General features: G+C 37.1%; 1 protein-coding gene across 1 annotated transcript in view; it reads right to left on the reverse strand.

Moving 5' to 3' along the window:
* CDH6 (cadherin 6) overlaps positions 1-25,677 on the reverse strand; it is a 98,242-nt gene that overhangs the window by 23,278 nt on the left and 49,287 nt on the right. Inside the window, exons 2-3 of the mRNA XM_053942799.1 lie at positions 22,929-23,284; positions 1,266-1,560 (exon numbers count right to left, since the gene is read on the reverse strand). Of these exons, the coding sequence (XP_053798774.1) occupies positions 1,266-1,560; positions 22,929-23,156 (523 nt within the window). The 5' untranslated portion in view covers positions 23,157-23,284. The remainder of the gene's footprint in view (positions 1-1,265; positions 1,561-22,928; positions 23,285-25,677) is intronic.

A 25,677-nucleotide genomic window follows, 5' to 3' on the forward strand; every position in this document is an offset into this window, starting at 1 on the left:
GAAGGGCATAAACTCAAAATAATACCTGTCTTATTCTCAACTCATTAAAATACAGTTATTGACTGGGTATGTGGATCCTTCCTTCATGAAGGAAACAGAAATACACCCCTCTCTAGATATTGTAAGCATTCAGAACTTGAATCTAGGTCAAGAATATACTTTTGCCAATCTACTCATACTTGTAAAGTATTTGACATAAGAATGTAAATATGGTTCATCATGTGTTTTCTAGAAAAAGAAATGGTGTTGAATCTTAGGCAAAGTGTTAAGAAACATAAAAAAATTAGCTTAGATTTTGGCATTTAAAACCATTTGTGAATAAAGTGTTCACATATTAAAATGTGAATATTAGGTTCTCATTTCATCAGATTAGTTTTCATCCATGTGACAAGTCCCATGAATGAGGGGAGAGCGTATGCCCCAAAGTCTTTATTTTCATATTGCTTGAGCTTTATTTTAATCTCACTCTTGATCATGATTAATTAATGCTTCTCTCCCTGGACATTATTTCAAATTAGAAATGTGCTTCTTGGAATTCAACCATCCATTGCTCTCTGACAAAGAAATCAAAATGACCTCCCTAAGAATCTAAGAATCAAAACCTGTCTACTTCTCAGGAAAAGATGTCATCTTAAAATAATTTTCCAAAGAAGTTTGTTTTGTTTTTTTTCTTTTTTCTAATCTTGATTGATTTTTGCAGCTCAATATATTTTAAATCAATAGAAAAATTTTGGTGGACTTCAAGGGACTTTGGAGCTCTTTTGCGTGGAAAGAACAACAAAGGTCATAGGAAGTTAATGGCATATCTCAGAACCAATGGGTGACAGAAATGTGTACAACCCCTTCTGCACCCCCTTTTCCATTTTGTTTACCTTCCTGAACTAAATAAGGGGTTGCTGAACAGATCTAGGAGTGATATTGACACAGATGACCATGAAATACCATATTACTAACACATATTAAACTCAGGTATCATGTAACAGAGGTCAACTCAATTTCATTGACATTAAACCAGATGGTATTAACTTGCATTTTTTTGTGGTACAACAGAGGGAGCACATTTCACCCAGCTGACACCTCTGATTCCAGCAAACTGTTGCACTATTTTCCTGGATTTTAATTTTTTTTTTAATGTCTCAGGTGCTTTTACTCCAGACTCAAACAGCAGATGTCTCTATTCAACACTTGTAAAGTCTGGGCCCTTCAATAACTCCACAGAAAGAAGCCAGACCAGATACTGAAACCAGTTATTAGTTAGCACCTACCAACATCTGACATTTCGGGAATGCTGGCATTGTAAACGTCCTTTGTAAACATTGGCTCATTGTCATTGATATCATGGATCTTAATGATGAACTCAGATTCTGGTTCCACTGGTCTTCCAGTCCTTCTGTTTATAGCCTGGGCACGGAGTATGTATACAGGCTTTTCTTCCCTGTCTAGTCTCTTTGTGGCCTGGATGTCACCAGTGTTTTCATTGATAATGAAGAGGTCTCCTGCTCCATCTCCAGAAAGGATGTATTTAAGTGATCCATCTCCTTTATCCTGGTCTGAATGCAGCTGGTGGTGAAATGGGAATTAAAAAAAAAAAAAAAAGGAAAATAAATAAATAATTTGGGCACAATTCTAGATACTTTAACCGATATAATGATATATGCTTTCCTATCAGTAACACTCAGCCAGAAGGCTGCACACTGCTTTTGGGAAATGAGTTGATACTACAGTAGAAGCAGTGAATAGATTGAGTTGTGTCTTGATGTCAGAATTAAAATGGTCAGCAGTATTATAAGAAATTGCCTGAGGATAACCATGAACTGAAGCTGCAGACCACTTTCCCATGCTAAATATACATCAATAAAATCCAAATTCTAGTGACTTAGGTGGAATCCTAGGAATATATAGGGCAATGATATCCTACAGTGAAAAACCAATGTGCTTGGGAATTGCAGTAAGCAAAGAACTAAGAAGTGGCTAGCCAAGCCACTTCTTGGGTTTAAATTCTGGATGCTTGGCTCTTATGTCCCATAGACATTATGTAATATATCATATAGTGCACAATAAATTAACCTACCAAATACATACACAAACAGCAGATAAATACATGTGTTCACAGATCTGGCAAACTAAGGCCAGAGTCAGGCAATTGTAACAGACCATTACAGCACTGGAAGTGAAGAGATCAGTTGCCTAATCCAAAGGGGCAGAGACAAAGCTGAAACATGGTGGGAGAAAGGAAAGAAAAGAATGATGGTAATTAGTGTACAAAGTATGAGCTGCCCAAACCATCATCTTTTATCTCCCCAGAAGATTTCCACATCTCTTGGAATGTTGTTGAGTGACACAAAAGGAATAACTGATTAAATCATACCCTTATGGGCATTCCTTAAAAAAGCCTTATTTATTCCCCTGGCTAAAATGCAGGCTACTCAACTACAACTTATTTTATTGTTACATTAGTGAAAACAAAAATTATAAAACTGAAACATTAAAATGGCTTCCAACGTGAGAACATAGGTAATGAAGTCAGTGGGGAAAAAATCTGCTAGGCAGCAGATTCCTGGAAATAATTTCTTTCATAGAAAAAACCTGTTTATGAGTCAGGAGAGCTGGATTTTCTCAACCAGCTCTTTGCTTATCTTTTCCTAAATAAGAGTTAGGAAAAAAAAAAAAAAACCTCTGGTTGAATGTTTTGCAAAGCACTCAGCATTGCTGGATTGCATGCAGAGGACACTAAGATTTGTAGAATTAAAGAATCTTGGCATAGACTCCAGCTGTGCCTGGCTATGCCCCTACCATGCTGTAAGGGCAGCCTACAGCAAGACCATATGGTCAATGTTCTGGGCTTCCTTCAACTTTCTGCTCAAATCAGAAAACCACAGACAACACACTTGGTGGCAGAGTGCTCCCCTGTGCGCACATATGCCAATGATCCCTAGAGAAAGCATGTTCCATGCAAAAAGTCTGCCTTTAAGGGCAAAACTCTCTGTCACCACACATTCCAAGACTGTCCAATAATACAAAATATCATAACTGTGGTATGGTTAATCATTAGCACACATGCTGAAGCACTCTTCTTAATTTTCTCCTTCAGGGATAAAATGGGCATTCTATGTAATTTTGCACGGAGCCCTTTCTCTTGCTAATAAGAATAGCAATAAGTAGGTTCTGTGCAGAATTTTTCTTAAACAATCTTCATATCCCTTCACAAAACCAGTCAATACCATTTTCTCTGTTTTTTAGATAACAAAATTTCCCAGAAGGCTAGTCTTGAAATTTGGAATAGAATTGAGGTCTCTCGAGTCCTATTCAGTTGGCCAATTTCCTTGGCTAGGGGGCCTAGAGGAACTCTATTATTTACTAGACATAACTTCAGACTCTAAAAACCATCTATCAGACCAGCTTGTTAAGAAGTCAGACTAGAAGTCTACTGCAGGAAGTAATTTCAATTGGTTATTTGAATAGAACTTTCCTCAAAGGCAGCCTGCAACAGAAAAGGCATGAAAATAATTTTAAAATTATGTATTTTTATGATTATTTCACATCAAAAAGTCAACTTCTGTTTGCCTTGAAAGCCTGTTTAACTTTGTCTGTATCAGAATGGGACAAAAACGGCCCTCAGTACGAGACTATCATTAATTTGTATGAGTCATGGAATAGTGCTGTTTTGAGACTTGGTAAAGGCTGAACTCCCAAGCTCATTTTTATCATCATTTTAATTAAACTCGGTTTCAATGAACAAAGTAGCAAAAAAAGGTCAAGATAGAAAAGGTGTTGGAACCACTGGGAATAGTTTTCCATAATATTCTTTAACTCACCTAGACTACTTAAAGAACTAAAAATGTAAACTTGTATGACTTCTTTCCTGTCAACTGTTTATTAACTTACCACTTCTCCTCCAAAATTTACCCACTTGTGTAAGACCGACTGTGACTCCGGATACCAATACAAAGTATGCCTCGGTGTCATCAACAGTGAGAATGAGGTGATCCTCATCCACAGTTCAATCTTTAGACCTCCATCTAAATCACTATCTTTAAAAAAAAAATGCTCCCTTGAATAAAATCCTTTACAATATCTTTAGTTTTACAACTTTTTAAAGACATGACAGAACAAACTAAGTGCTCATCTAGCCAGGCTGTATGTGGATTATTTACTGTGAGAGTCTGACCTGTGGGAGGTCATGTCCTACATGTACATTACAGAGAGCTAAGGCTGGCTCAATACTTGCTCGTCAAACAGTGAACGCACAGCATATCATCATGTGTGCCCTCATCAATCTGGCTCACAGAGGGTCCCTAAAAGTATGACTGAAATCAATTTGATTTCAGTAAAGGAGGATAGGTCTCACTATTAGGTTTTTGTGGGATAGACCTGTATCACACCACCTGCTTAATTGCTGGGACAATAAATATATTATCAAAATAGTTTGGATTCTGTTCCCTTCTATTCAGAAAAAAAAAAAGGCTTATATATATTAAAAAAAAAAAAAGCCAAGCAGATCTCTAGAAAAGTTTCTCACAGATGACAAATTTGCAACATTCCCTTGTGAGGAAAATAAATATTAAAAAAAAATATTATTTTAGATTATTTTATCTGTCCTTGACTGTTTGTTTGGTAGAAAAGATCTATCCAGGCAAAGACAATATTATTTTTTTTTTAAGTGTCAGTTTATCTTGGAAGTAATATTTTGTTTGTGTGACCTATATGAAGAGGGAAATTGCTACTACTACCAGGTTAAAAAAATTAATTTGCCAATAACATCAAACAACAAAAAAATAGTGCAGATTGAGTCCTGAAGAAAGGCCTGGGAGTGAGATGTACTTAAAAATTCAGTTGATGAGGTTTGTATATAAAATTTAACACCATTGTGAGGTTATGAGGATGAAATGAATGGTAATAGCAACCCCATTTTCCTTTTCAGTTGAAATTATTTTTCACTATCTGGAAATGTCATTGTAAAGAAAGTTTGCTGTAATGAAATATGTGCATAAATTATACTGCAGATGCTTTTAGCAGGATGGTCACTAGCCAATACATGATATTACATCTTCACTCTGTTTACTCATCTCTACTGCAAAAAGGTGTCCATTATCCTCTGCATAAAGTTAGCCAAATAAAAGGGCCATGGCAGATAGTCATGGGATAGCATTAAATGTTTGAGACACAGCCCTGATGTAATCTGGGCTGTACCATATAACCATTCCTCAAGGCAAAGTTAGTGCAGCCAATTTTTTAAGTACTCCACTTTAGGACAGATTTTTTACTTCTGTTGGAACTCAGTGTTACTCACTGGCGTTCATTTCAGTTGGTGGCTGAACTGAGAAATACCCCAAAGGTAAGCAAAATGGTGAAGAACTAAGTCTATGTAATAAAAAGTAAATGCATCAGCAATTGCACTGTATTAATATTATAATAAATTGATTCACTTAGAATCTAATCTGGACACTCTTCTGACATTGTCTATCAATCACTGGCTAAGGCTGAGGATGAATGACAAATTAAAGATTTTACTATGCCCTAGGCATACTTTTACTCATTTTACTTTAATACCACTGTAAAGTGAGCCATCTGGTTTGCTTTTAATAACTTACAGTCAGATAAAAACTCTCCAGCCTCTATCTTTCTTTTGTTCCTCCCAAATGTCCTGGCCCAAACCATTCAAATACATTTGCCGGGACATGGAGAAGGCTGAATTGAAGAGATATTTAAAGTGCATTCAGGACTGGAGCAACAGCTCCCTGGATTGGACATTCTGCTTGTTGTCATATACGCAACTATTTTAAAGTGAGAGCTGTTTGTTTTCTGTTTTTTTTTTTTTTTTTTCCCTTAAAATTAGCAATTAAAATTACAATCTAAGTAGCCTCGTTCTCCACAGTATCTCTGGCAGAGCCCTCCAAAATCTCCAAGGGTAGTAGCCATGGATTGTCTTCAGCATAACATCAAAGAAAAGGGAAGTGAAATCTCTGCTCAAAGTGTTTTTACACAAGCATTTTATTTTTTATTTATTTCTGGACTGAATATATTGACAGCATTTGTGTTCATTTCACATCATATCAACAGATAGCATTGCTTCATTTTAAGTAATATTCCAGGAAAATTTTACTGGTATTTTAAGAATTAAGTTGAATCCATTCTACACACTCAGGAATTCCTTCAGCAAAGCATATGGGAAGAATTTAAGGGCAACTTCCAAGTGCTTTTGCAGTAAGGCTACAAACTGCTGTGGTGCAGGGAATAGCATCTCCCCAGGTAAGCAATGGCAGGGCCTGGCAGCCATGGCTTGTCCCACCCCCCAGGCAGGAGCAAGGCAGCCACAGGTGACCAGAGAGCCCTGGTGCTGGGTATTGGGAACATCCTGGGAACGGTGACAGCTGGGCAGGGCTGTCAGGAGCTGGAGACTGGCCCTGGTGTGGTGTTTCTGGGGCAGGGCCATGTGGCTGACCTGGGGTCTTGGGATCCGGGCAGGAGGACAGGGACAGTCAGGCCTGGGCAGTGAACTTGAGGCCCTTTTCTCAACATGCTAAATTCACCTTGATATGAAACTTTATGAAACATCAGAACCAAAACTGAATAATTGAAGTGAGATCCCATATGTTTTAATAGGTTAAGACTAACCACTAACTTATTTTGTGTGTTTAAATGGAATACACCAGAGAGAAGTGGCTTTCTAGCACAGATATTTGTAACAAGGTTGTACTGAAAATGTACTTTTACAGCTGTGGTAATTAAATTCCAAAAAATTGAAATTGCAGGCCGTGACTATTCTCCAGAGTTAAATAACACCCCTCCTCTACCTCATTCTGTAACACTGATTTAAACAGCATAGTTAATCTCATTTGTGAAGTGGCTTTAGGTTATGAAAGACAGCTGTAAATTGCAGTTTAGCTCACACTAATGTCATATTGCTGGTTAGGATACCTGGCAATTCAGTGGGTAAAATGGTTTTATATTCACCCTACAGACCAAGTTCCTTTCCCTTTTGTGAATATTACATGCTTGTTGCTGAATTTCAGAGCAGTTACTGAATCTCTGCAAAGATCAAAGTCATTTGACCTTGGGATGTACACACTGAACCATCAACCTACAATTATGTGCAAATAAGCTGCCTGTTGCGTCTTATTATTAGTTTGTGTTTTTAAGAGTGACTTGATATTCTGGGGTTGGTGTGGTCCCATTTTTGTCTCCTAACATATTAATGAAATAGAGACCAAGCAAGCAGTTGGTAGGTAGCTAATGAAGAGAATCATGGTTTTACTCCTGGGAATATTCATAGCACATGATTTTGCTTCCAAACACCAAACTACTGTCTAGTAATGAACAAATTCGACTATATGTATTGCTTGAGGTTACATAGTGCAATATTGAAGTATTTAATAAAAACAAAGCATGTAAAAAGAGACTGCTAATGCTGTAATAGTAAAAGCAATAACAACCTCGCACTCTTCCTTGGCTTTCCTGGTGCTCTTTACCCCTACAGCACCAACAAAACCCCTCAATTACTATAATAACCAACTCCTTTAGTTGGTTATCATCAAATAGCACCAAACTTTTTACTGTACTTGGTGACTCTGTGTTAAAAGGAAAATGTCACTGGCTCTGCACATTAGGTAATGAGTATTTATGTATATTTTGGTGACGTTTAAGTACACACTTCTTTCTAACTCACAAAAAATAACCCCAAAACACCACATACGGGTTCCATATACCTCCATATACACAAAACATATCATGTATCATCAAGGCCAATACCTACACAAATCATTTATTTCAAGACATAAAAGATGCTTCCAGAAGGTCCATGAAGAGATCCAGCATCACTAGAAATGCCAGATTTCCCATGGATGTGTGTGCCATGTTTTTCTGGTCTCAATCATGCTAAGCTATGGATCCTTCCATACACCACATAACCTATCTAACTCAGCCCTAAGTCAAAACCTTTTGTCTACCTCATATCCCTCACATCACTGCATGGTTCTGGACACTTCCTGCTCCGGCCTTTGTCCTTAAATCCTCTAGAAACTGCAAAATGGTGATACTTCTCATGTTCCTTACAAACTTCCTGGAGAACCACCATGGGCCACAGTGGTTGGTGGTTTATATGTGCATCTATGGAAAAGCCAGCTGACCAGCCAGTCAAGGCAAAAAGCAAGTTTGTTTGCCTGATGTAGCTTCTGTTCTTCAAACTGTACATGAGATGAATGATTTTGACACCTTTATTCCTCTATAAAATTAAACTCCAATAAGTTAATGGGCTATAGAGCTATTTAGAGGAGGCCAATGGGTAGACATAGAGGCTAGACTGCTGAACCCGATTATTAGATGGCTAGATGCTTAAAAATAATTTTGAAGACAATGGGAGAAAGATGCTACAGTGATTCCAAATCTTCTTGGTGCTTACAGAAACTATAAGAGATGTTCCTTTCCATTCTTATATAAAGCAATTTGAAGATTATAATAAAATTTATATTCTATAGCATCAAAAATCAAGAGACAGACTTTGAAGTAAGGTTCAAACACTGCCATTTTCAAAGAAAATAAAACAATTAAAAACTATAAGATTAAAAAGAAAGACAAATAGACTTGTGCTAGCAGTTCACAGCACCATGATGCCTGATGTACCGCTGTCAGGAACAATGCTTTCACACAGGGTCTGTGTTTGAACTGTTACCATACGTACTTACAGTAGATTCACACTCTTTTGTATCTCCTCACTCACCTGAGATCTGCTGTCCTAAGCCATCAGCAGTAGGGCTTATTTTTCTTCACTTTTGAAGTGAAGAAAATCACTTTCATTTTTGATCACTTTCTTGCCTTTACAGATGTCACAGTTTATGGAGTAACTGAATGGGTTAACTATAGTAAGTGTTTGTTTAATATGGTAAGTACAGTTCCTATACCACAGTTAATACAGCAAACGTGAAAATGGTTCGGTGTGACTGATTCCTGAGCGTTTGAATTTATTAATGTAGTTTTATCTTGCTTGGCTCTCACCATATCTAGCAAAGAAAAAGCTGCAACGGGTTCACAGTTCCTGTTCAAAGAAATAGCTGCTGTGGAGAATAGAAAAGATCTTGTTTCCCAAACTAGATGTGTTGTTCTTGTGCCAGCATTATGTTTCTGTTCTTAAGAGCATCCTCCCACATACATACATTCTTCCTCATCCTGCATTTAGAGATAATAATTCCATATGCTTTTTTTTTAAAATTTTTATTTTGTTTTGTTGGTTTTGTTGTTTTTTTTTTTCTAGACTCCCAGCCTATACACAGCTTTTGCTTGCAAAACAGGCACTTCTAAGTCCTCAGCTGAAAACCTGTTTACAACCTCAGTATCTTGTTTTCAAGTCAAGTGGATTCCAAAAAGAGCCAGTGAAGAAAAGGCCAGATATGGAGGGCTGATATTCCAGCTGGTTTTCTGTAATTGCTGCATTTCAATTGGCCTTCCTTCTGTACAAATGAACATAGATTTTGGAATGTTAATATTTTCCTACCCTCATTTGAAACGAGTACAAAGGTTTGTTATTTTCATTGCTACATCAAACTAGTTCTTCTAGACTAAAACACTCAGTTTTTTTCTCCTTCTTCTGTTCCTTCTCCTTCCATTTTATGACCATGCATTGTCTATTAGATTTTTTTTCTTAATGACTCCTATTTCATGAACATTGTATTTTTTCCTGTTTCTATTCCTTCCATTTTTAATAGCTCTCTTTTTCTACTGTAGTATATTCTCATAATAAAATAAATATAATGAAATAAATAAATAAATACATAAATAAATAAAATGAAATTAAGAATCATTGAATCACTGAATATGTTGAGTTAGAAGGGATTTAACAGGATCATCGAGTAGTCCAAGTCCTGATTGAAAACATTAAATCTATAAAAAATTAATGAAATAGAACACTGAAGAATTACTGAGGTTATAGGAGGTTCCTGCATTTTAGTGTGTTGGTTTCTTTGGAGTTATTTAAAAATATACTATGTCTATTTGATTGTGCTTACATTTTTGATCCATAAGAGCTTGTATAGCAAACACAAGAATACCTCAAAACCTGTCTCATTCATCTGTGGAATCCTATTAATATAATAATACATAGCAAGCTGTGTTTTTATAGAAAGAACATATCTGCAAAATACCTTGTTTATAAAAAGTGTATCAACTCTGGTTGCATGCAAACAGGCAAATTAGCGGAAAAATTGATATTGAAATAATAGTAAGAAAAAATGTTAAAGGATATAGGAATTCAATACTTGAACTATTAAACATAAGTTAAATGCTTTATTAAGATAACAACCTTGGTGCATAGCATAAAGGGTAAAACAAAAATATCCTTTAAGGGTAACCTTTAACTTAAGTACTAGCTCTTTAAAAGAAAACAAAAACAAAACAAAAAAAAAAAAAAGCAGCTATGGGATTCAAGAAAACAACAAAAAAGCAAAAATTGCACCCACTGCAAACAGTGAAAAAAGCTACAAGCATTCTGCAGCAGCGCTATCATCTGCAAAACATATTGTCCTGATATTAAGAATTGCAGGAGAATTTAAAAAAATATCACAGTGATGCTGTCTTTCTGTTTCTTGAGAGTATCAAAATGTCAGTGAACTTTATCATTCATTCGCAAAAATAACAGTGACAATTTGTTCCCTGTAAATGAATGACAGCAAGAGAGGCTAAAACCAGTTTCATAGAGATGAACAAATTGAGAAAACGAACAGATCAAAAAGCACTAAGCATATTTCAAGCAACCAGGTACTCAAAAGGCAAACTGAGTATAAAAGATGGTGGCATTTGATTTCAAAACAAATACAACACAGAAAAGTCACTATAATAAGACTAGAGGGTGATGGAGTGAAAAAAAATTAAAAATTATAAGAAATATAAAGGGCAGTGGAATAAGAATTTGTCATTAGATTAGAGACAAGATGTAATGTGTTCTCTCACTTTGGAACCTCAGGCTCACACCCTTCAGGTAGGCTGGAAGGTCCACGCAGGCTGCAAGTCTCTTTCTGTGAGGGCAATATGGGAGGCCACAAGGCCTGAGACAGACAGGGACTACAGTTTGGCTGATGCTGGGATCGTTGTTTTAAGGAACAGGCTGCCCAAAGTGTAATTGGGAACCTGTTGTTCTGTTTCAAATGTATTGAGCTAAGAATAAACATCCATACTCTGGTGACTCACACCTTCATTACACACCCTTCAAAATCACAAATGGGTTTTCTAACCTGATGCGCAAACATGTAACCACAGCTAATCAGCTTTGCAAAAAATCAACTGGAATATGTCAATCCTTTCAACATTGCCTGGGACCTCTCAAGGCTTCTCCCTCTTGGGTTCCCCAGCTGCTTCTGCTCTTCATTGTGATTAAACAGGGACAGTGGCACAAGAGCTTTTGTCCTGTGCTGCAGTACACCAGACTAGCAAGGTACCTTATTCTGATCGCCCTTGTCTCTAGGTTCAACTGATTATCAGATCTTAATGAATATCTGGCAAAGCTGCAAACTAGGTAAAGGTATCTTCATGTTCTCTTGAGCTGAGTGCTGCTAAGCACTTCTGTGGTAATGTACTTTATTTGCTCCTCTTCCTGTTATCTCTAAGCCAAGTTATAGCAGGAATTTACAAAGTTTGCCCTTACAAAGACAAACAGGTCTTTAATTTGTAAAGAACAAGAGACCATGGTGTCAAGTCTCATCTCTATACATATGGGCTCTTGAATTTCATGTCCTTTTATCAAACTTCTTGTTTTTCTTTGAACTACTGTATAACACTAGAAAGAAGCAGTCTTCCTTTCAGACTATAAGGAACTCAAAACAATTCTGACTCTGAGTAATAAATGACCTCTCACTTAAAAAAAAATATGACAATCCATGGTTATATACTGATTTTTCCCAGTTTTACTTAGAGCAGTTGGGTTTCATTATGCCTTTGAAAGATCAAAGAGCTCTCTTCAGCTAAACAGTAGTGATGGTAACAATAGAGCATTATACAGACTTCTGCAATTACCCTCACAAAAGCGTGAAGATCTTGTTCTCTCAAGGCAGGCCAATGCAGCTTAAAATCCCTATTTTATGCTTTTGGTCCATCTATTTAAACATCTGGATTTCTTTGTCAAAGCAAGAATTATTTCTTCTTGCCAGTGTTTTCAAACTGTGGGGTAGCAAAAGAACCTGGTAGACATGAAGATTTGCTTTAGTTGAGACATCAGCATTAACTTACTAAAAAGTCTAAATGGCTTAGCCAACCTCAGACTTCTCACAACCTAGCTCAGGTACTAGGGAAACTCTCTTGAATAGCTGAACAGAATAGATTGAAAAAATTATTTTATCTAGTATATACAAATCAGTGATCAGGAATGATAATTCAAGCCTCTGAATTCTTGCAAGAGCTGTACGAGTAATTTTAGGAGACAGACATTGCTAGCATTGCAAATCTACCACATTAACTGAATAGTCAGTCATTGGCTTCAAGTTTTTATATGGCTTTTGTCACAGTCTTCCTGTCTGATCTTAGACAGATCGCTATTTGATGCTTCTGCATTCTCCCTGCAGTAAAATGTTAACAATGTCCAGTTCTGTATGTAATAACTATAACATGATTGGTATAACCTTGGGTATAATTTGTTCTGTGTTTATGGAAAGACTGGGTATCATTTAACTAGAATCTAGAATAGCAATATTGTGGCTTTACCACAGCTTACTGTATTTAGAGGGTGGGGCAGATGGCCTCTCCTCATTGCAGCTGCAATGGTAGAAAATCTAATTGTTCTCAGGTTTTTGTTATTATCCCCCAGCTGAAGGTTTGCCATCACCAAAGTTTTGGATGGGTAGGTAGGGGGGTTTCTGAATTCCAAGGTTGTCTATATTAGCTAAAGTAGCTTGAGGTATCTTAAAAAAATCCTTGAAAAGGAATATGTGTGCTCTCATTTGAGAGGTTAAAGAAAATTAAGTGCCTGACTTGTAATGACATTCAATGGGAATACAGAGTTCATAAAGGATGCATGCCTAAACTCCTTTCTTCAATTAGAACTGTGCCTACAATTCAAGAGCACCAACTTTCTTTACAGCTTTTTTCCAAGTCAGAGGAAATTAATTCCAATATCCTGATATCCTTCCACTGACTATATTGGGACTTCTGTCCTGTACTGCATTAGTCAATTAGAAAAGGAAATTCATATAGTAGAAGACGGCAGCAGGTATTCTGTTGAGATTAGGAGAAAATATTTTTTTTAAAGAGTACATTCAGCAAACATGCACTTCAATAATAATTTTAGTATATGTGCTTTAGTCTTTAAATTATGTGATGTATATAGTTAGTGAAATAGGTCTGTATTATATGTCCAGATTTATTTATCTTTGATTTCTCTGGGAATATACCCAGGGACAGTTGATTACTCTTTATCAGTGGTCAGAATTATCTGTTTAATCACTGACAAAATATTTTCTTTGGAATCATGACCTTTCAAAAATGCTTCATAATTAAATTGTAAGCAAATACAGCCCCTTAATTAAGGTATATGAGCACATATATTTCTCAGTCCGTGAAAACTTCTCTTCTCCTGTGGCGGTATGGGAGAACCTAGCTGAAAGATGAATAGCAAAAACAAAAAAACCAAAAAAAACAAAACAAAAAAAAAAAAAAAAACCCAAAACCTTGGCCTAATATCCAGAAATGTTTTTACTGGGATATAGTTGAATAAAACATCAGGCTTCTTCAGCAAGTAACAGCTTCTGACTACTCCCTGATGGATGTGCTTGAAAGCAAATGCTCATCCTTTGCTTACTGACAAAGGTGACCCTTTGATATTCTGAGTGCTTGATGCTGACAATCAAACCCTGAAATGTGTGTATGAATTTTATATGCTGTATAAAAGTGTGTGTGTCAGGGAGGAAGAAGGGGGATGGAGAAGGGAGGATACAGACAAACACTAAAACAAATGAGAACCCACATTCTGATTTAAATGAAGACTTAACAAAAAGGATACTAATTCATATCCATAAGTTTAATTGAGTCTTTAATCTATTTTCATGCTTCTGTCATTTAGTTCTATAGGTCAGAAGCTGGGAAAATGAGAAGTATTTCCATTCTGTTATGTTTTCCAACTTTGTTTCTAAGCACAAGTTTGTGTTATATAACCAGATAATAAAGGGTTTGTGAGGCAGTAGATGCAATACAAAATTGTCTCTCAATAGGACCCTTTTGAGGAAGACTCCTCAACCTAGAAAAATGTTTATGGAAAATGTTAGGCAAGTCTGGCATTGAGTAGATTCTTCTTTCAAATAAGTATTCCTCAAAGTGCCATTAGTGAGGCTGTGAAGGGACAGCTCAAGTGACCTGAATGCTGCAGCAGAATGTAGATCCTTACAGAGGCCAGGTTAGGAAGGCAAGGAGGTGGATTAGCAAATAATCAGCACATGTAGATGGAGCTTTGCTTTGAAACAGGTGACAAATCAGTTGAGATCTTGAAGAAAGAGGACAAGCCAACACAAGACATCACATTAGGTATCTGCCACAGACTGTCTGCTCAAAGAGATGAAGCAGATGCAGCCTTCTTTAAACAGATGGAGTAAACCCTGTACTCTTGGGGGGTTTTAATCATTCTTATGTTTTCTGGAAGGGCAATATGTCTGTGTGCAAGCAACCCAGGTTTCTGCAGAATGTCCGAAGACAACTTCTTCACCCAGGTGATTGATGAGTTGACCAAAGGGTGTGTTTTGCTGGACCCATTCGTCATGAAGAAAGGAGAACTGCTCAGGGATATGGAACAGCACTTTGCCCACAGGCCCCAAAGAGCCTTGAGTCAGGCAGAAAATTCTGGTAGAGTGAAGCATTACCCACAGAAGAGGAAAACCAATAAATCAGGAACCTTTTAAGTAAATTGGACACATTTCCATAAAAAAAAAAAAAAAAAAAAAAGATGCATCTAAGGACAGTGACAGTGATGAAATGTTTTTTTTTTCTATAATGTCTGAAAAGCCATAGTCTTTGGCGAAAGTTCTTAAATTCTGAAAATAGGGAAAGTCACACCATTTCAGGTTCAAGATCAAGGATAGCCTATCTAGGAATGCATATTAATTTTGACTGGAGAACCTGGAATTCCTTTGGTGAGAATACTTGTGTCTATGCTCTCCTAATGATATAATATCTTGTATTCATGAAAGGAAAGAATTCTCTCTGAAGCACATATAATTGCTGTGATACTATCAGTCTAAAAATTCTAAAGGAAATTGTTCATAAAATATTTCTGCTGGTAAAATAACAGATATTTGTAAGGTGAACGGTGTAGATCCTGACAGGATCTACCTGCAAGTAGCATGAGGGTCAAGCTCACCTGAGTTTACAAATACCACAAATATACATGCAAGAGTTTTCTTCCACAGGCATTTACTCTTTGCCTGCAACTCCCTTGGCAGTTGTTATTCCCAAGATGTGGGAATTATGTTATTCCCATTCTGTGAGCAATTTTAGCCGATGTAAGCAGCATTAACTGTGCTTTAAGCAACTGACCTGAAATGTGTAAAACTACACGAAGTGGAAAGGAACTATGAATGAATGCTCTGACACCTCAGTTTGCATGCCCTTTAAATCCTCTGCCAGTACCCTGATCAGCTTGATTGCAAGGGCTGTTAGGTACGAGGAATTATGTCAAAGAGCCAAATTATATGTTGTTTGGTTCTGTCTTTTGGGGAGAACCTTTCACTAATGACAACATGATGTTAAGCACAAAAGTTATACAAATGACTTGACTGAACTTGATGTTGCCTTCCAACCTGAAGATACAGAATGGGCAGAGATGACCAATATGTTAAAGATGACTAAATTATCATTATGTGAGCCTGTGCAATGCATTAAAACCTCCTTTGTTCCAGCAGACATCTAATGTGAAACATCACTTAATGTTTCACAAAGAAACAAAGTATGAAATAAAGCCAGAGGACAATATTCCTATGAGAGGCCATTTCAGATGAGCTCTCTGGGAGCCCTGCCCTGTACCACATGGCATAAGTAAGCTGGGGATAGAAGGACTGCAATCTTCATCAGATACGACTCCAAAATAAACAACTCTGCTGAGAAAACAGTGGGAATTCAAATTCTAATATAAACATTTGTTAATATTTCCCCCTTGTCCTTTAATGTAAGTTTTTAACTTACAGCTCACTCAGTATTTTATTTCTTTACAACCTTTGTTTTTCTGCTTTGAGGTGGGTTTTTTATGAAATTAGAAGACAGGAGAGAAAGGACTGATATTTTTCCCTTCTCTTTTCCTTTCAGAGGGCAATTCTTTCCTTTCCTTCATCTGCCACCTCCGACTTTCATGACAACTACAAGCTTCACTGCATCCTGAAGTACTTGCAAGTGCATGCTGAAGTTTCTTTCACCCCATTAATGGTGAAAGCAAGCCACAGTCTGCATTAGCGTATACGGATCAACAGTAGGCATTCACATCACAACACATTTTCAGTTTGTGTTTTGAAATGTTACACTGACTGGCCACAGCTCTCAACCTGCTGCTCCCCACTGTGAACTGATGTTCAACAATGAGGGAAATGGCAGGGAAAGAAAAGGGAGGCACAGACAATATATTTAATTTAATAAAGAGATTTCTCTAAGCTTTACGGTTTACTATATTTGGTAAGCCAACTGTAAATAACAAATGGTGGAGTAACAATGGTTGTCTTAGGCCTGAAAGAGGGATTTTATTTTTCAGCTGTCCCTAGCCTTCAAAATTTATATTCATGATGTTGCAGCTTCATAGTGGGAATGCTATTGTGCTGTACAAGCAAATAAGAAAATAGTAATGCAGCTCCAAATAACAGCAATTTAAATAATCCATAATCAAGCATGAACTTCACATGTAGTCTCTCCCTAGAGAGGAAGATTAATATGTTCAGCTGTTTTTCTATAGCTGGAAGTCTAGGGACACACAATTCAGGACAATGTGCAGACTGCTAACAAGAGTAGAACAGGATAATCAGTGAAAAGATGTGATCCAAAATGTAAGCATGGTATAAGTGGGTAATTAGCATGTGGAAAACAAAATTGTTTTGTTTGGGACACAAAAATGAAAAACAAGAATTAACAGAAATATTGCCTTGAGGGTCCCAGGATTTGCTTGCTTCTGTAGGCAGAATGGGAAGAAGGGGAGGAGGTTCTGTATCGTTACACTGTAAGTACCATCATGTGCCGTAATGAAGGAAATGCGGTTTGTTTGAAGCAGATGGTTGTAAGGCTCTTATATTGTGTAATATATTTGGATACAAGGATGATGCCAAGTAGATTCACAATTATGATGATCGTAAACATTAACCATGCTGTATTTCCTGCCTTTTCATTTTCTGAATAACATCCTTGCCCATCCCACCCATTGCTCATTATCTCATTTCTTAGCCCCTGTGTGATGGTTTAAAACCTGCAAGCTGTTTCTGGATTGTCGTTGTGGGCCTCTAACCTCTCAACTGTCCCTCATTACAGAGTTATCTCTGTTCCGCAGGGACCGACAGCACAGAGAACTGCTACCAGCGACCGTAAATCTTTCAAAGAAGAATACAAGACAAGTGTGTGTATGTGTGTGCAGTGCAATACAGAAATGAAGGGCACTTGGGAAAGTCAAGTGCTGGAACATAAAATATGACTGATGGATGAGGAATAATGGAAGCGCAGATGTGCCACAGCATTTGTTCTACTTTTTAAGAGAATGACAAGTACTAGGCCTACTGAAGAGGGAGGCAGGTGACCTAATCATAGAAACTGGGGGGGGGGTGGAAGCGGGGGGGAAGGGGCTAAGAACTCTGATTTTTTTTTTGTTTTCCAATCTCTGCTGTGAAGTTTCTAACTTTTAGCTGTGTGGAAGGCCACTTAACCTCCCTGTACATCAGTTTTGTCACATGCAAAAGGCCAGTCTTAATGCTTACGGTTCCTCTGGGTGCAGAGTGGAAAATCTAGACAATGAGAGAGGCTATTCTAATTATCAAAAATGAATGGAAGATTCATTTGTGATCCTCTCTGAATAAGCAGAAGTTACAAAGATAACTTTTAACTTTAGGCATTGTAAAAATAACAAATAGTCACTGTGCTTGGAACAGGAAACTGAAGGCATCAAGTATATATCATAGTGCAAGTTACAAGGCAAGGAAAGCAAATACTGACCAAGTGCCAATAAAGCAGCATAAAGGATGTTAAAAGTGCAGATGGGGGAGTCATTTTAGTTTGCCTTTTCACATCTTGCTTTTTCAGGGTACAAAAGTTTTAAAGGTAAGTACAGAACACTAGTGCATTAAAATCTGAGAGAAAGTGAAGATTTCTCTTGCTAGTTATCGTGCCATCCAATTAAGATATGGTACCTTTTAACCATTGGAGTAATGTTACCCATTACTTCCTAAAATGCTGAAAAGGCATGGACTGTATTCCATGACAATAATTTTCTTTTTTTAAATAGCCCTTTGTGTGTGCTCACAGGCAGATAATTTTGCCTCAGCATGTTGCTTAGTCCTTCTACTTGCAATAGTTTGGAAGAGATTCTGCCTTTTGCTTCATTTGCTTCGGCTGAAATACGCTACTGTGCTTGCCTTCAGAATAGTTGTAGCCTAAAGTAAAATCAGACAAAAAAAAAAAAAAAGGCAAAACACTGCTGAAACGATACTGTGATAAAATTTAGTTCATCCCCTCCTCAAAAGCAGGGTCAACAGTACCTTAAATCATTCCTTGACAGATGGGAATTCATCTTTCCAAGAGGTTCTTTCAACACCAAACAAAAAGATTCTGGGTTTGCCTACAGTAACACAGTATACTTTTTGCTTTGCCAAGCCACATACCAGCAGGAGTTTTGACTTTATCTTCCTTGAAAAATAGAGTTGTCAGCAGAGGTTGATTGTTTATGATGGGTTGTACAGGTAGTAACATCAGATAGCTTCCAGGTGAGAATACTGCTTGAACTATATGAACATCAATAAGACACAGCAAAAATGAAAAGTATGTCTGGAAGTTTCCTTTTAGTGCCAGCCAGCCAGAGTGTTACAAAACAATTCCACAGTTATGCCTCTTGTTACCAGGAAAGCAGGTTAGTCCTTTCAATTGCAGACTGCCAAAAGCTATTCTTGGGGTTAACCAGTAAGATTTAAGACTTATTCAGATCTTTTTCTAGTCTTAAAGAAAGTGCAATCCTATCCCTTTATGTAACAATGATTCTAGGTTTGTGCTCTAAACTCAGTGATGGATGCCAGTACATGGATTTTATGTAGCCATTGGGACTGCCATGTCAAAGCTGTCAAGTGTATACAAAGAGTAAGTATACCTATGAGTATGATCTTGGAATAGGGCAGATTTTTTTTTTTTTCTCCCCTGGTGTATCTGAAGATCTCTAGGAAACACAGCATATATTTTTATATACAGTTGTACTACCACTTCATTGTTTACCTGTGATTTAAAGCTGCATTTACCTCAGCCCTTTCAAATTGTACTAAGCAGCCATGTGTACAACTAGATGTCTTTTAAAAACCAACTCAGATGTTGCAAATTTTGGCTAGGTAGTAGTGCTAGACTTTGATGCTCATGTAATTCTTTTATTTTATTTTTGGATTGAGTCCCTGCCAAGTGCTACAATTTCTGAACCAGAAGAAAAGATATATTCAGGTTAAAATGTCACTGTGCCCATCAGTCACACTTCAATGCATAGCCATAGTTCACAAGTTATTCAGCAGTGCAATGAATAATTCCAGTCTAGAACTTTTCTTCAAGTTCCTTAAGGTCTGAGACTAGAGTGACTGGGGGCGTGAATTTCATCTCTTTTTAAAAAGCCTTTATTTCACAAATATACAGGAATGAAATTGAGGAATACAAGGATGGGTAATAAAGCGATCGATCTGGTGTCAGTGACACAGCAAACATCAACTTGTGTTTATAACACTGTGAGTGTCTTCTTGGCAGCTGCACATCCTTGTCCAGCAAGATACAGCTGCATGTTTGGGTTGACAATGAAGTGTGTGGCATACAAAACTGGGGAGCAGTTTTTAATAGCTGACAGTACCCACAGCTACCAAAAAACAGGTTTCATATATGCTTGGACAATTAACTCCTAAAGGATGAAAAACTCTGGGTTCAATGAATAAAGAGTGTACAGGGTATAGACAACAACAATGCTTTGGTCTGTGACTCAGATGATGCTACAGCATTGTCTTCAGTACTGCTTGAGCTCTGTCTTCAGAGAGACTACTTTTCTCTTTTATTATCCCAAACCTGAATGCATTTCCTTTCACTGTTCTTTCCCTATACTCTAAAACTACTATGATGCAAATCTGTTTTTTGTAGTTTAAACAGTTACAGGATTTCACAACTGTAATTTGGGCATCTCATACAAATAATGTTTTTTAGAATCTTTCACAACAGACTTCTTACAACTCAAATTTTTGAAGTAGATGTTTGGATTAAACAGATGTTAGAAAAAATGAAGAAGCAAAAGTGAAACCAGCATAAGTAAAAGATTTTTTTTGTAGCTTATATAGAACCTTTTCTTTTTATGGTTATGATGTTAATGCCCACCAGCTTTAACCTCTAAACACAAAAACCCCAGAAGATTCATGTCTGCCTGTTTATATAGTAAGACCTAAGCACAATTCCCTTTTATATACATATATTGTTATTGTTTTAAAAGATTTTGCTGTTCACATTTCTTCTTTGTATTCCTACCATTTTTAAGTCCATATTTAAGGTTAACATTTAGTCCTCTTAGAAAAAAAAATATGCTTCATAAAAATGTTCATAATCCTCATTTGCCCACATCAATCAAGTTTAATTGCTCAGTTAAATTGCCCAGTTACCTCAATTTAGAGACATTTAGATGTTTCTATCATTTCCCCTTACACCAATCCTCAACTTTAATAATAAAAGGCTGCTCTTTCATGCCTCTTGGCTAATTGTTCAGTTAAAACAGTGTGAGCAGTTCTGGCATTTGAAAGACGTGTGAAAGGCCACTTGTGAATGGCTTAGGAACACAAAATCAATGACATTTATACATTATGTGTTGTTTCTATGCTTTATAACAGAAAGTGTAATAAAGTACAAATAGGTGGAAGAACAACTTTTAAAAATAACATAAATTTTTTAATCTTTCTGACTCCTATTGAAATTGTCTTGGTTTTCTGATCCTACTAGACGATTTTTAAACTGTCTCTCAGCAAACTTATCCTGCAGGAATATTCACTTCCCCATCCGTCCCTCTGAAGTCAATAGCTTGTACTCTAATTCTGCAGTAGAAAGAATGGGGGGCTGATGAGGTTTAATGTCAAAATTCACAGTGACAATGAGAGACTGTAGGATCACCTCAGGACCATATGCTTTATCTTTGAACAAAAAGATCCCCATTACCCTGACTACCCTCAGCAGACTGTGAAACAGGAAAATGTGTGAAGGACTTCTGTCTTTCAATTTGCTGTCTTTTTTTTTTTTTTTTTTTGTCCTTGACTCCATGTTTCATACCTGTTGTTTTTTTTTTCTTCACTGTCTCATCTTCTGTTTTTGTTTTTGCTCTCTTTAGGTAAACTTTCTTGCAACTCTTATCCTCTACCCCCATTTAATGTATTTTCCCCCTCCTTTTCATCTTGATTCCTCTTTGTAAAGCTTCTGTTCCTTCCATCTCAGTCTTTCTAGTTCTTTCCTCTTACTCTCTTCTGTTTTGGTATCTTTTCTTACCCTCTTATCTTCCTTCTCTACTTCTCCTCTCTGAGGACTCTCTGCCTTTGGCCTTTTCCTGTAGATTGGGCTCAATGGTACCTTTCATGAATGCTGATTATCCTGGCTTGAGTTCTATGAGTATTACACCAGCTGAGTAGCTCTTCATTTGAATCATGCCTTGCAGCCATTTAGCAGGAAAGGAATGTTGCATCCAACTTTGACTGACAGCTGACTGGCAGGCAAGAGAAGCAGCCACCATCTCTCATGGGAATGCTCAGGAACTTGCAGAGGGAGATAAAATGTCAAACCATTGTGATCTGCAGCCTTTGCTAAGAGGCTTGAGAGATCAAACAAGATCAGATACACCCCCATTTTAGTTTGGGAAACCAAGCTGTATTGTTTCTGCTTTGAATGTCATCATCAGTAGCATAATTTCTGCATTCTGCAAGATATATTCCTATAGACTGTGGAACCTGGGGCAGTATAGATTGTCTTTAGGCTCTTAACACAGGTGCATTATCTCTACAGCTCACATAAAGTCTGTTACCTACATGGAGATCTGCTGCTCAGGGAGGCAGATGTTCTCAGAGTTAAGCTGCAACTTTTCTTTTTAAAATTGTTTTTTGACCCTTTCCCAACTGACAGCATGCTTTGAGACTAGAATTTTTCATCTGCCTGTTGCTTCTTAGTATATATGCATAGTGTGCTTCAACCATGCTTTGTAGTAGCATTGCTGATGGTGTGAAGGTCATACCACACAGTCCTCAGTGGCACCACAAAACCTCATCAGAAAATGGCTGTAGCACTGTTGTGTGCAGTGGGTAATAAAAAGCAAAGCAATTACCTTTTGCTAGGTAGACTCCTCACCAAAAATGTAGGTACAGTGAATCCTAACTTAGATCGAAACCTCTCCTGGTTTATATAGTTTGCAGCAAAATCAGCGAGCATGAGGGAAAACACATATCCCAGTTTAAAGCTAAAACTCTAGCCTATAATTAAGCTGCATTATTTCCAGACACAAAATAAAATGCAAAATCTTTAACAGAATTGCCAGTGATTTGCCACGGGACTTCCTGGTTAAATGAAGACTTGTTAATTACATTCTGAAGCTGAAGCACACTAACCTTTCCACTGAATTACTCCTCAGCAGAAGCTGGGCACACAGGAACACAAACTAAAAGTTGTAGCAGGCATTTTTCTTCCCTACTTGCTACTGCTGGCTTTCCAGTGCTTCTAAAATCAAAACATAGATGCATACTAAAGAAACTTACCTTGCCAACATATTGGTAGTCAGTTCCTGTGTATTCCTCCAATAAAAAGAACTGATTCCACATCCAGCTCCTTTTGGAACGATGGAGGTCTTGCCTGCTGTTTCCAGACAACACCAAAACCTTTTCCTTTTCTGGAAAGCCACTAGTCCTTTTGGATAACGGAGTTAAGAAACTTTGGTGGGGCTGACCAGCCCAAAACAGCAGCCAGAAGCAATGGTAAGTTCTCATAACTGCAACACAAGAAGGTCTAAATAATGATTTTTTGTCTTGTCCTCAAATTAACCTACTTTACTGCACTAAATCCAATCTCATGCTGTCTTCCTTCTTTAAATAGTCTTTGCAGTCTCAAAGGATCTCTGAAAAAAAGAAAAAGAACAACTATTTTAGCATTTCCAAAGCTGCTTAACTGTCATCACTGCAGCAGTTAAGTCCACAGTAGACGAGTAATAATGATTGTTGAAAACCTGGTCTGTTTCTGATTCAAAATGTTGCAAATAGTCCTTCAAATTATCACAATGAGTCTATATGAAGTATGGGGAAGGAGTCATGATGTTTGGATTTAGGGTGTGTGTGGGTCCCCTTTAACCCTATTTGCTTCCCTTCATTGATAAAGGCAAGACAGATATTTCTCTTTTTACTGCCTGAACTTTGGGATGTAACTGCTTACTTTCTGATTGGGGATATTGATGAGGTTACCATATTACATTAAAGAAGTGCTAGCAAAACTGCACACTGTCTTCCCAGGAGATATTCTGTTGCTATATTTATGGACTGAAGAGACTGGACTTAACTCCAGGATTTTTCTCTCACATTTAAGGAGTTTTGGCTTTGACTCAATTTAGAAAGGAGTCAACTCAGCTTATCAGGTTAGTGAAATAAATGTGTGTATTTATCAATACTTTACACATAATAGACCTGCTTCTTATTGCATAGGAAATGAAGTGGACACTATGGTTTTCTCATTATCTAGTGCCAGAGTTTTGAATCTTTAAATACATAGTTATGTATGTAAATGCTTTCACTAATAACTTCTAAAAATAGAAAACAAACTGCAGCTAGTTCATTGCTACCTGTGGGTCTTTACTAGCTACTGCTTCCTATTATTATTAATACTAAATATTGGTGCACCTACAAAATAATTACAAAAATGATCTCTATCTCTGAATATGACATAATTTTCAACATGCAAAAAGCTACAGATACAGTACTCCAGAGTGCTGTGGACAGCTCTTCTGTTTTTAAAAAAGCTGAAGGTTTCTATTCAAAAGAAAGAAAATATACTATGTGTCTCAGGTAACCAGTCACACAAAATATCTAATGAACCGCTTTGGAGCATTTTAGAATATGAAGAAATCAGAGTTAGTTAGAATAGAAATAGATAGATAGATAGATAGATAGATAGATAGATAGATAGATAGAAACATTCCACAACACATATTTTTGTTGTAAACACTTCATTGAATTTTTAGTTCAAACAGATCTATAACCTTAGAGAAGGATAATTTGATTAATTTTCATTTTCTTTCTCACTGATGATCTTTGGAAAAAAGTTTAGTGGTTTTGTTGGGTTTTTTTTTCAGTATTCTGACAAAAAAACCAATAAATCATTCTGAACCAGCTCAAAATTCAATACAGCATCTCCCAGTATTTGTAAATGAAGACTGTGGAATGAGAATCTGACTATATGAAATGGAAAAGAAAATTTTTGTTTGTTTCATTGTGTTTCATGAAACACTATTTGGATCATATTCTACATCAAAGACCATTTTTTCTCCTATAATATGTTTTTGTCTATTTAAAGGTGTACATTAGACAGAATTTAGCCTTTGAGCTATGCTGTAGGAGTTACAGCACCTGCAATACCTCGGGTGAGCTACTCATCTGGCTGACATTTTCTTGGTAATAAATTGCATAAAATAACCTCAAGTCTTTTAGAGTTCCTGTTAGTAAATAATTTTCTATAAAGAAATACCACTTAGCTTTGATATGAATAGTAGGTAATGGAACAGGACTGTTCAAACAATATTATTTTACTGTTTCAAAAGGTAAAATACTCTTAAGAGGTAACTTCTATGTGAGAAGGAGTAAGATTTTACCATCTTACTATATAAATAGTACAATTAATTCTGGCACAGTGTAATTTCTTCTGGAGAAGAAGGAAGGGTTGCAATTAGCTTTCTTATTAGTCAGGGAAAGACAACTCTGTCCTGCAGGTCATGGGAGCTGTGTCCACACACAGCTTTGAGAGTTTGTGAGAGAGACACAGACCCCTGGGTGTATTCACACATACACGTAACCATGGACACAGAACAGCAAGAACAGAGCTGCGTTCACAAAAAAGACCTTTCCAGAGGAGAAACAGGAAAAGCTGGCATGACTAAGCTTTACAATGTGTTCAACAATTGCTTTCAGTGTAACTGATGGAGCAGTGGCAAACTAAAGTGCAGGTTGCTAGAGCAGGACACAGGCAGCAGATTCAGCAGATTCAGCCATCAGGATAGGGAGACATGAGGTGGCTTTAACCCTCTCATTGTCTACAGTTGCTTTTCTCCTCCTTCTGTACCCTTCTGACCTGTGTAAGGTCTTGTCCTTTATGGCTCTGCCAACTTTGATTATTACCCTGGCTCTCACTGGACTGTATTCAAGTGGATATCTTCCTTCATGTGATATGGAAGAGGAAATTGCATCTCACACAACATTTTTGGACTTCCATTTTCTTGCTAGCTTGCTGTGGGAGTTAAGTACTTCC

The sequence above is a fragment of the Vidua chalybeata genome, chromosome 1, assembly GCF_026979565.1.
Source record: "Vidua chalybeata isolate OUT-0048 chromosome 1, bVidCha1 merged haplotype, whole genome shotgun sequence".
NCBI lineage: Eukaryota > Metazoa > Chordata > Aves > Passeriformes > Viduidae > Vidua > Vidua chalybeata.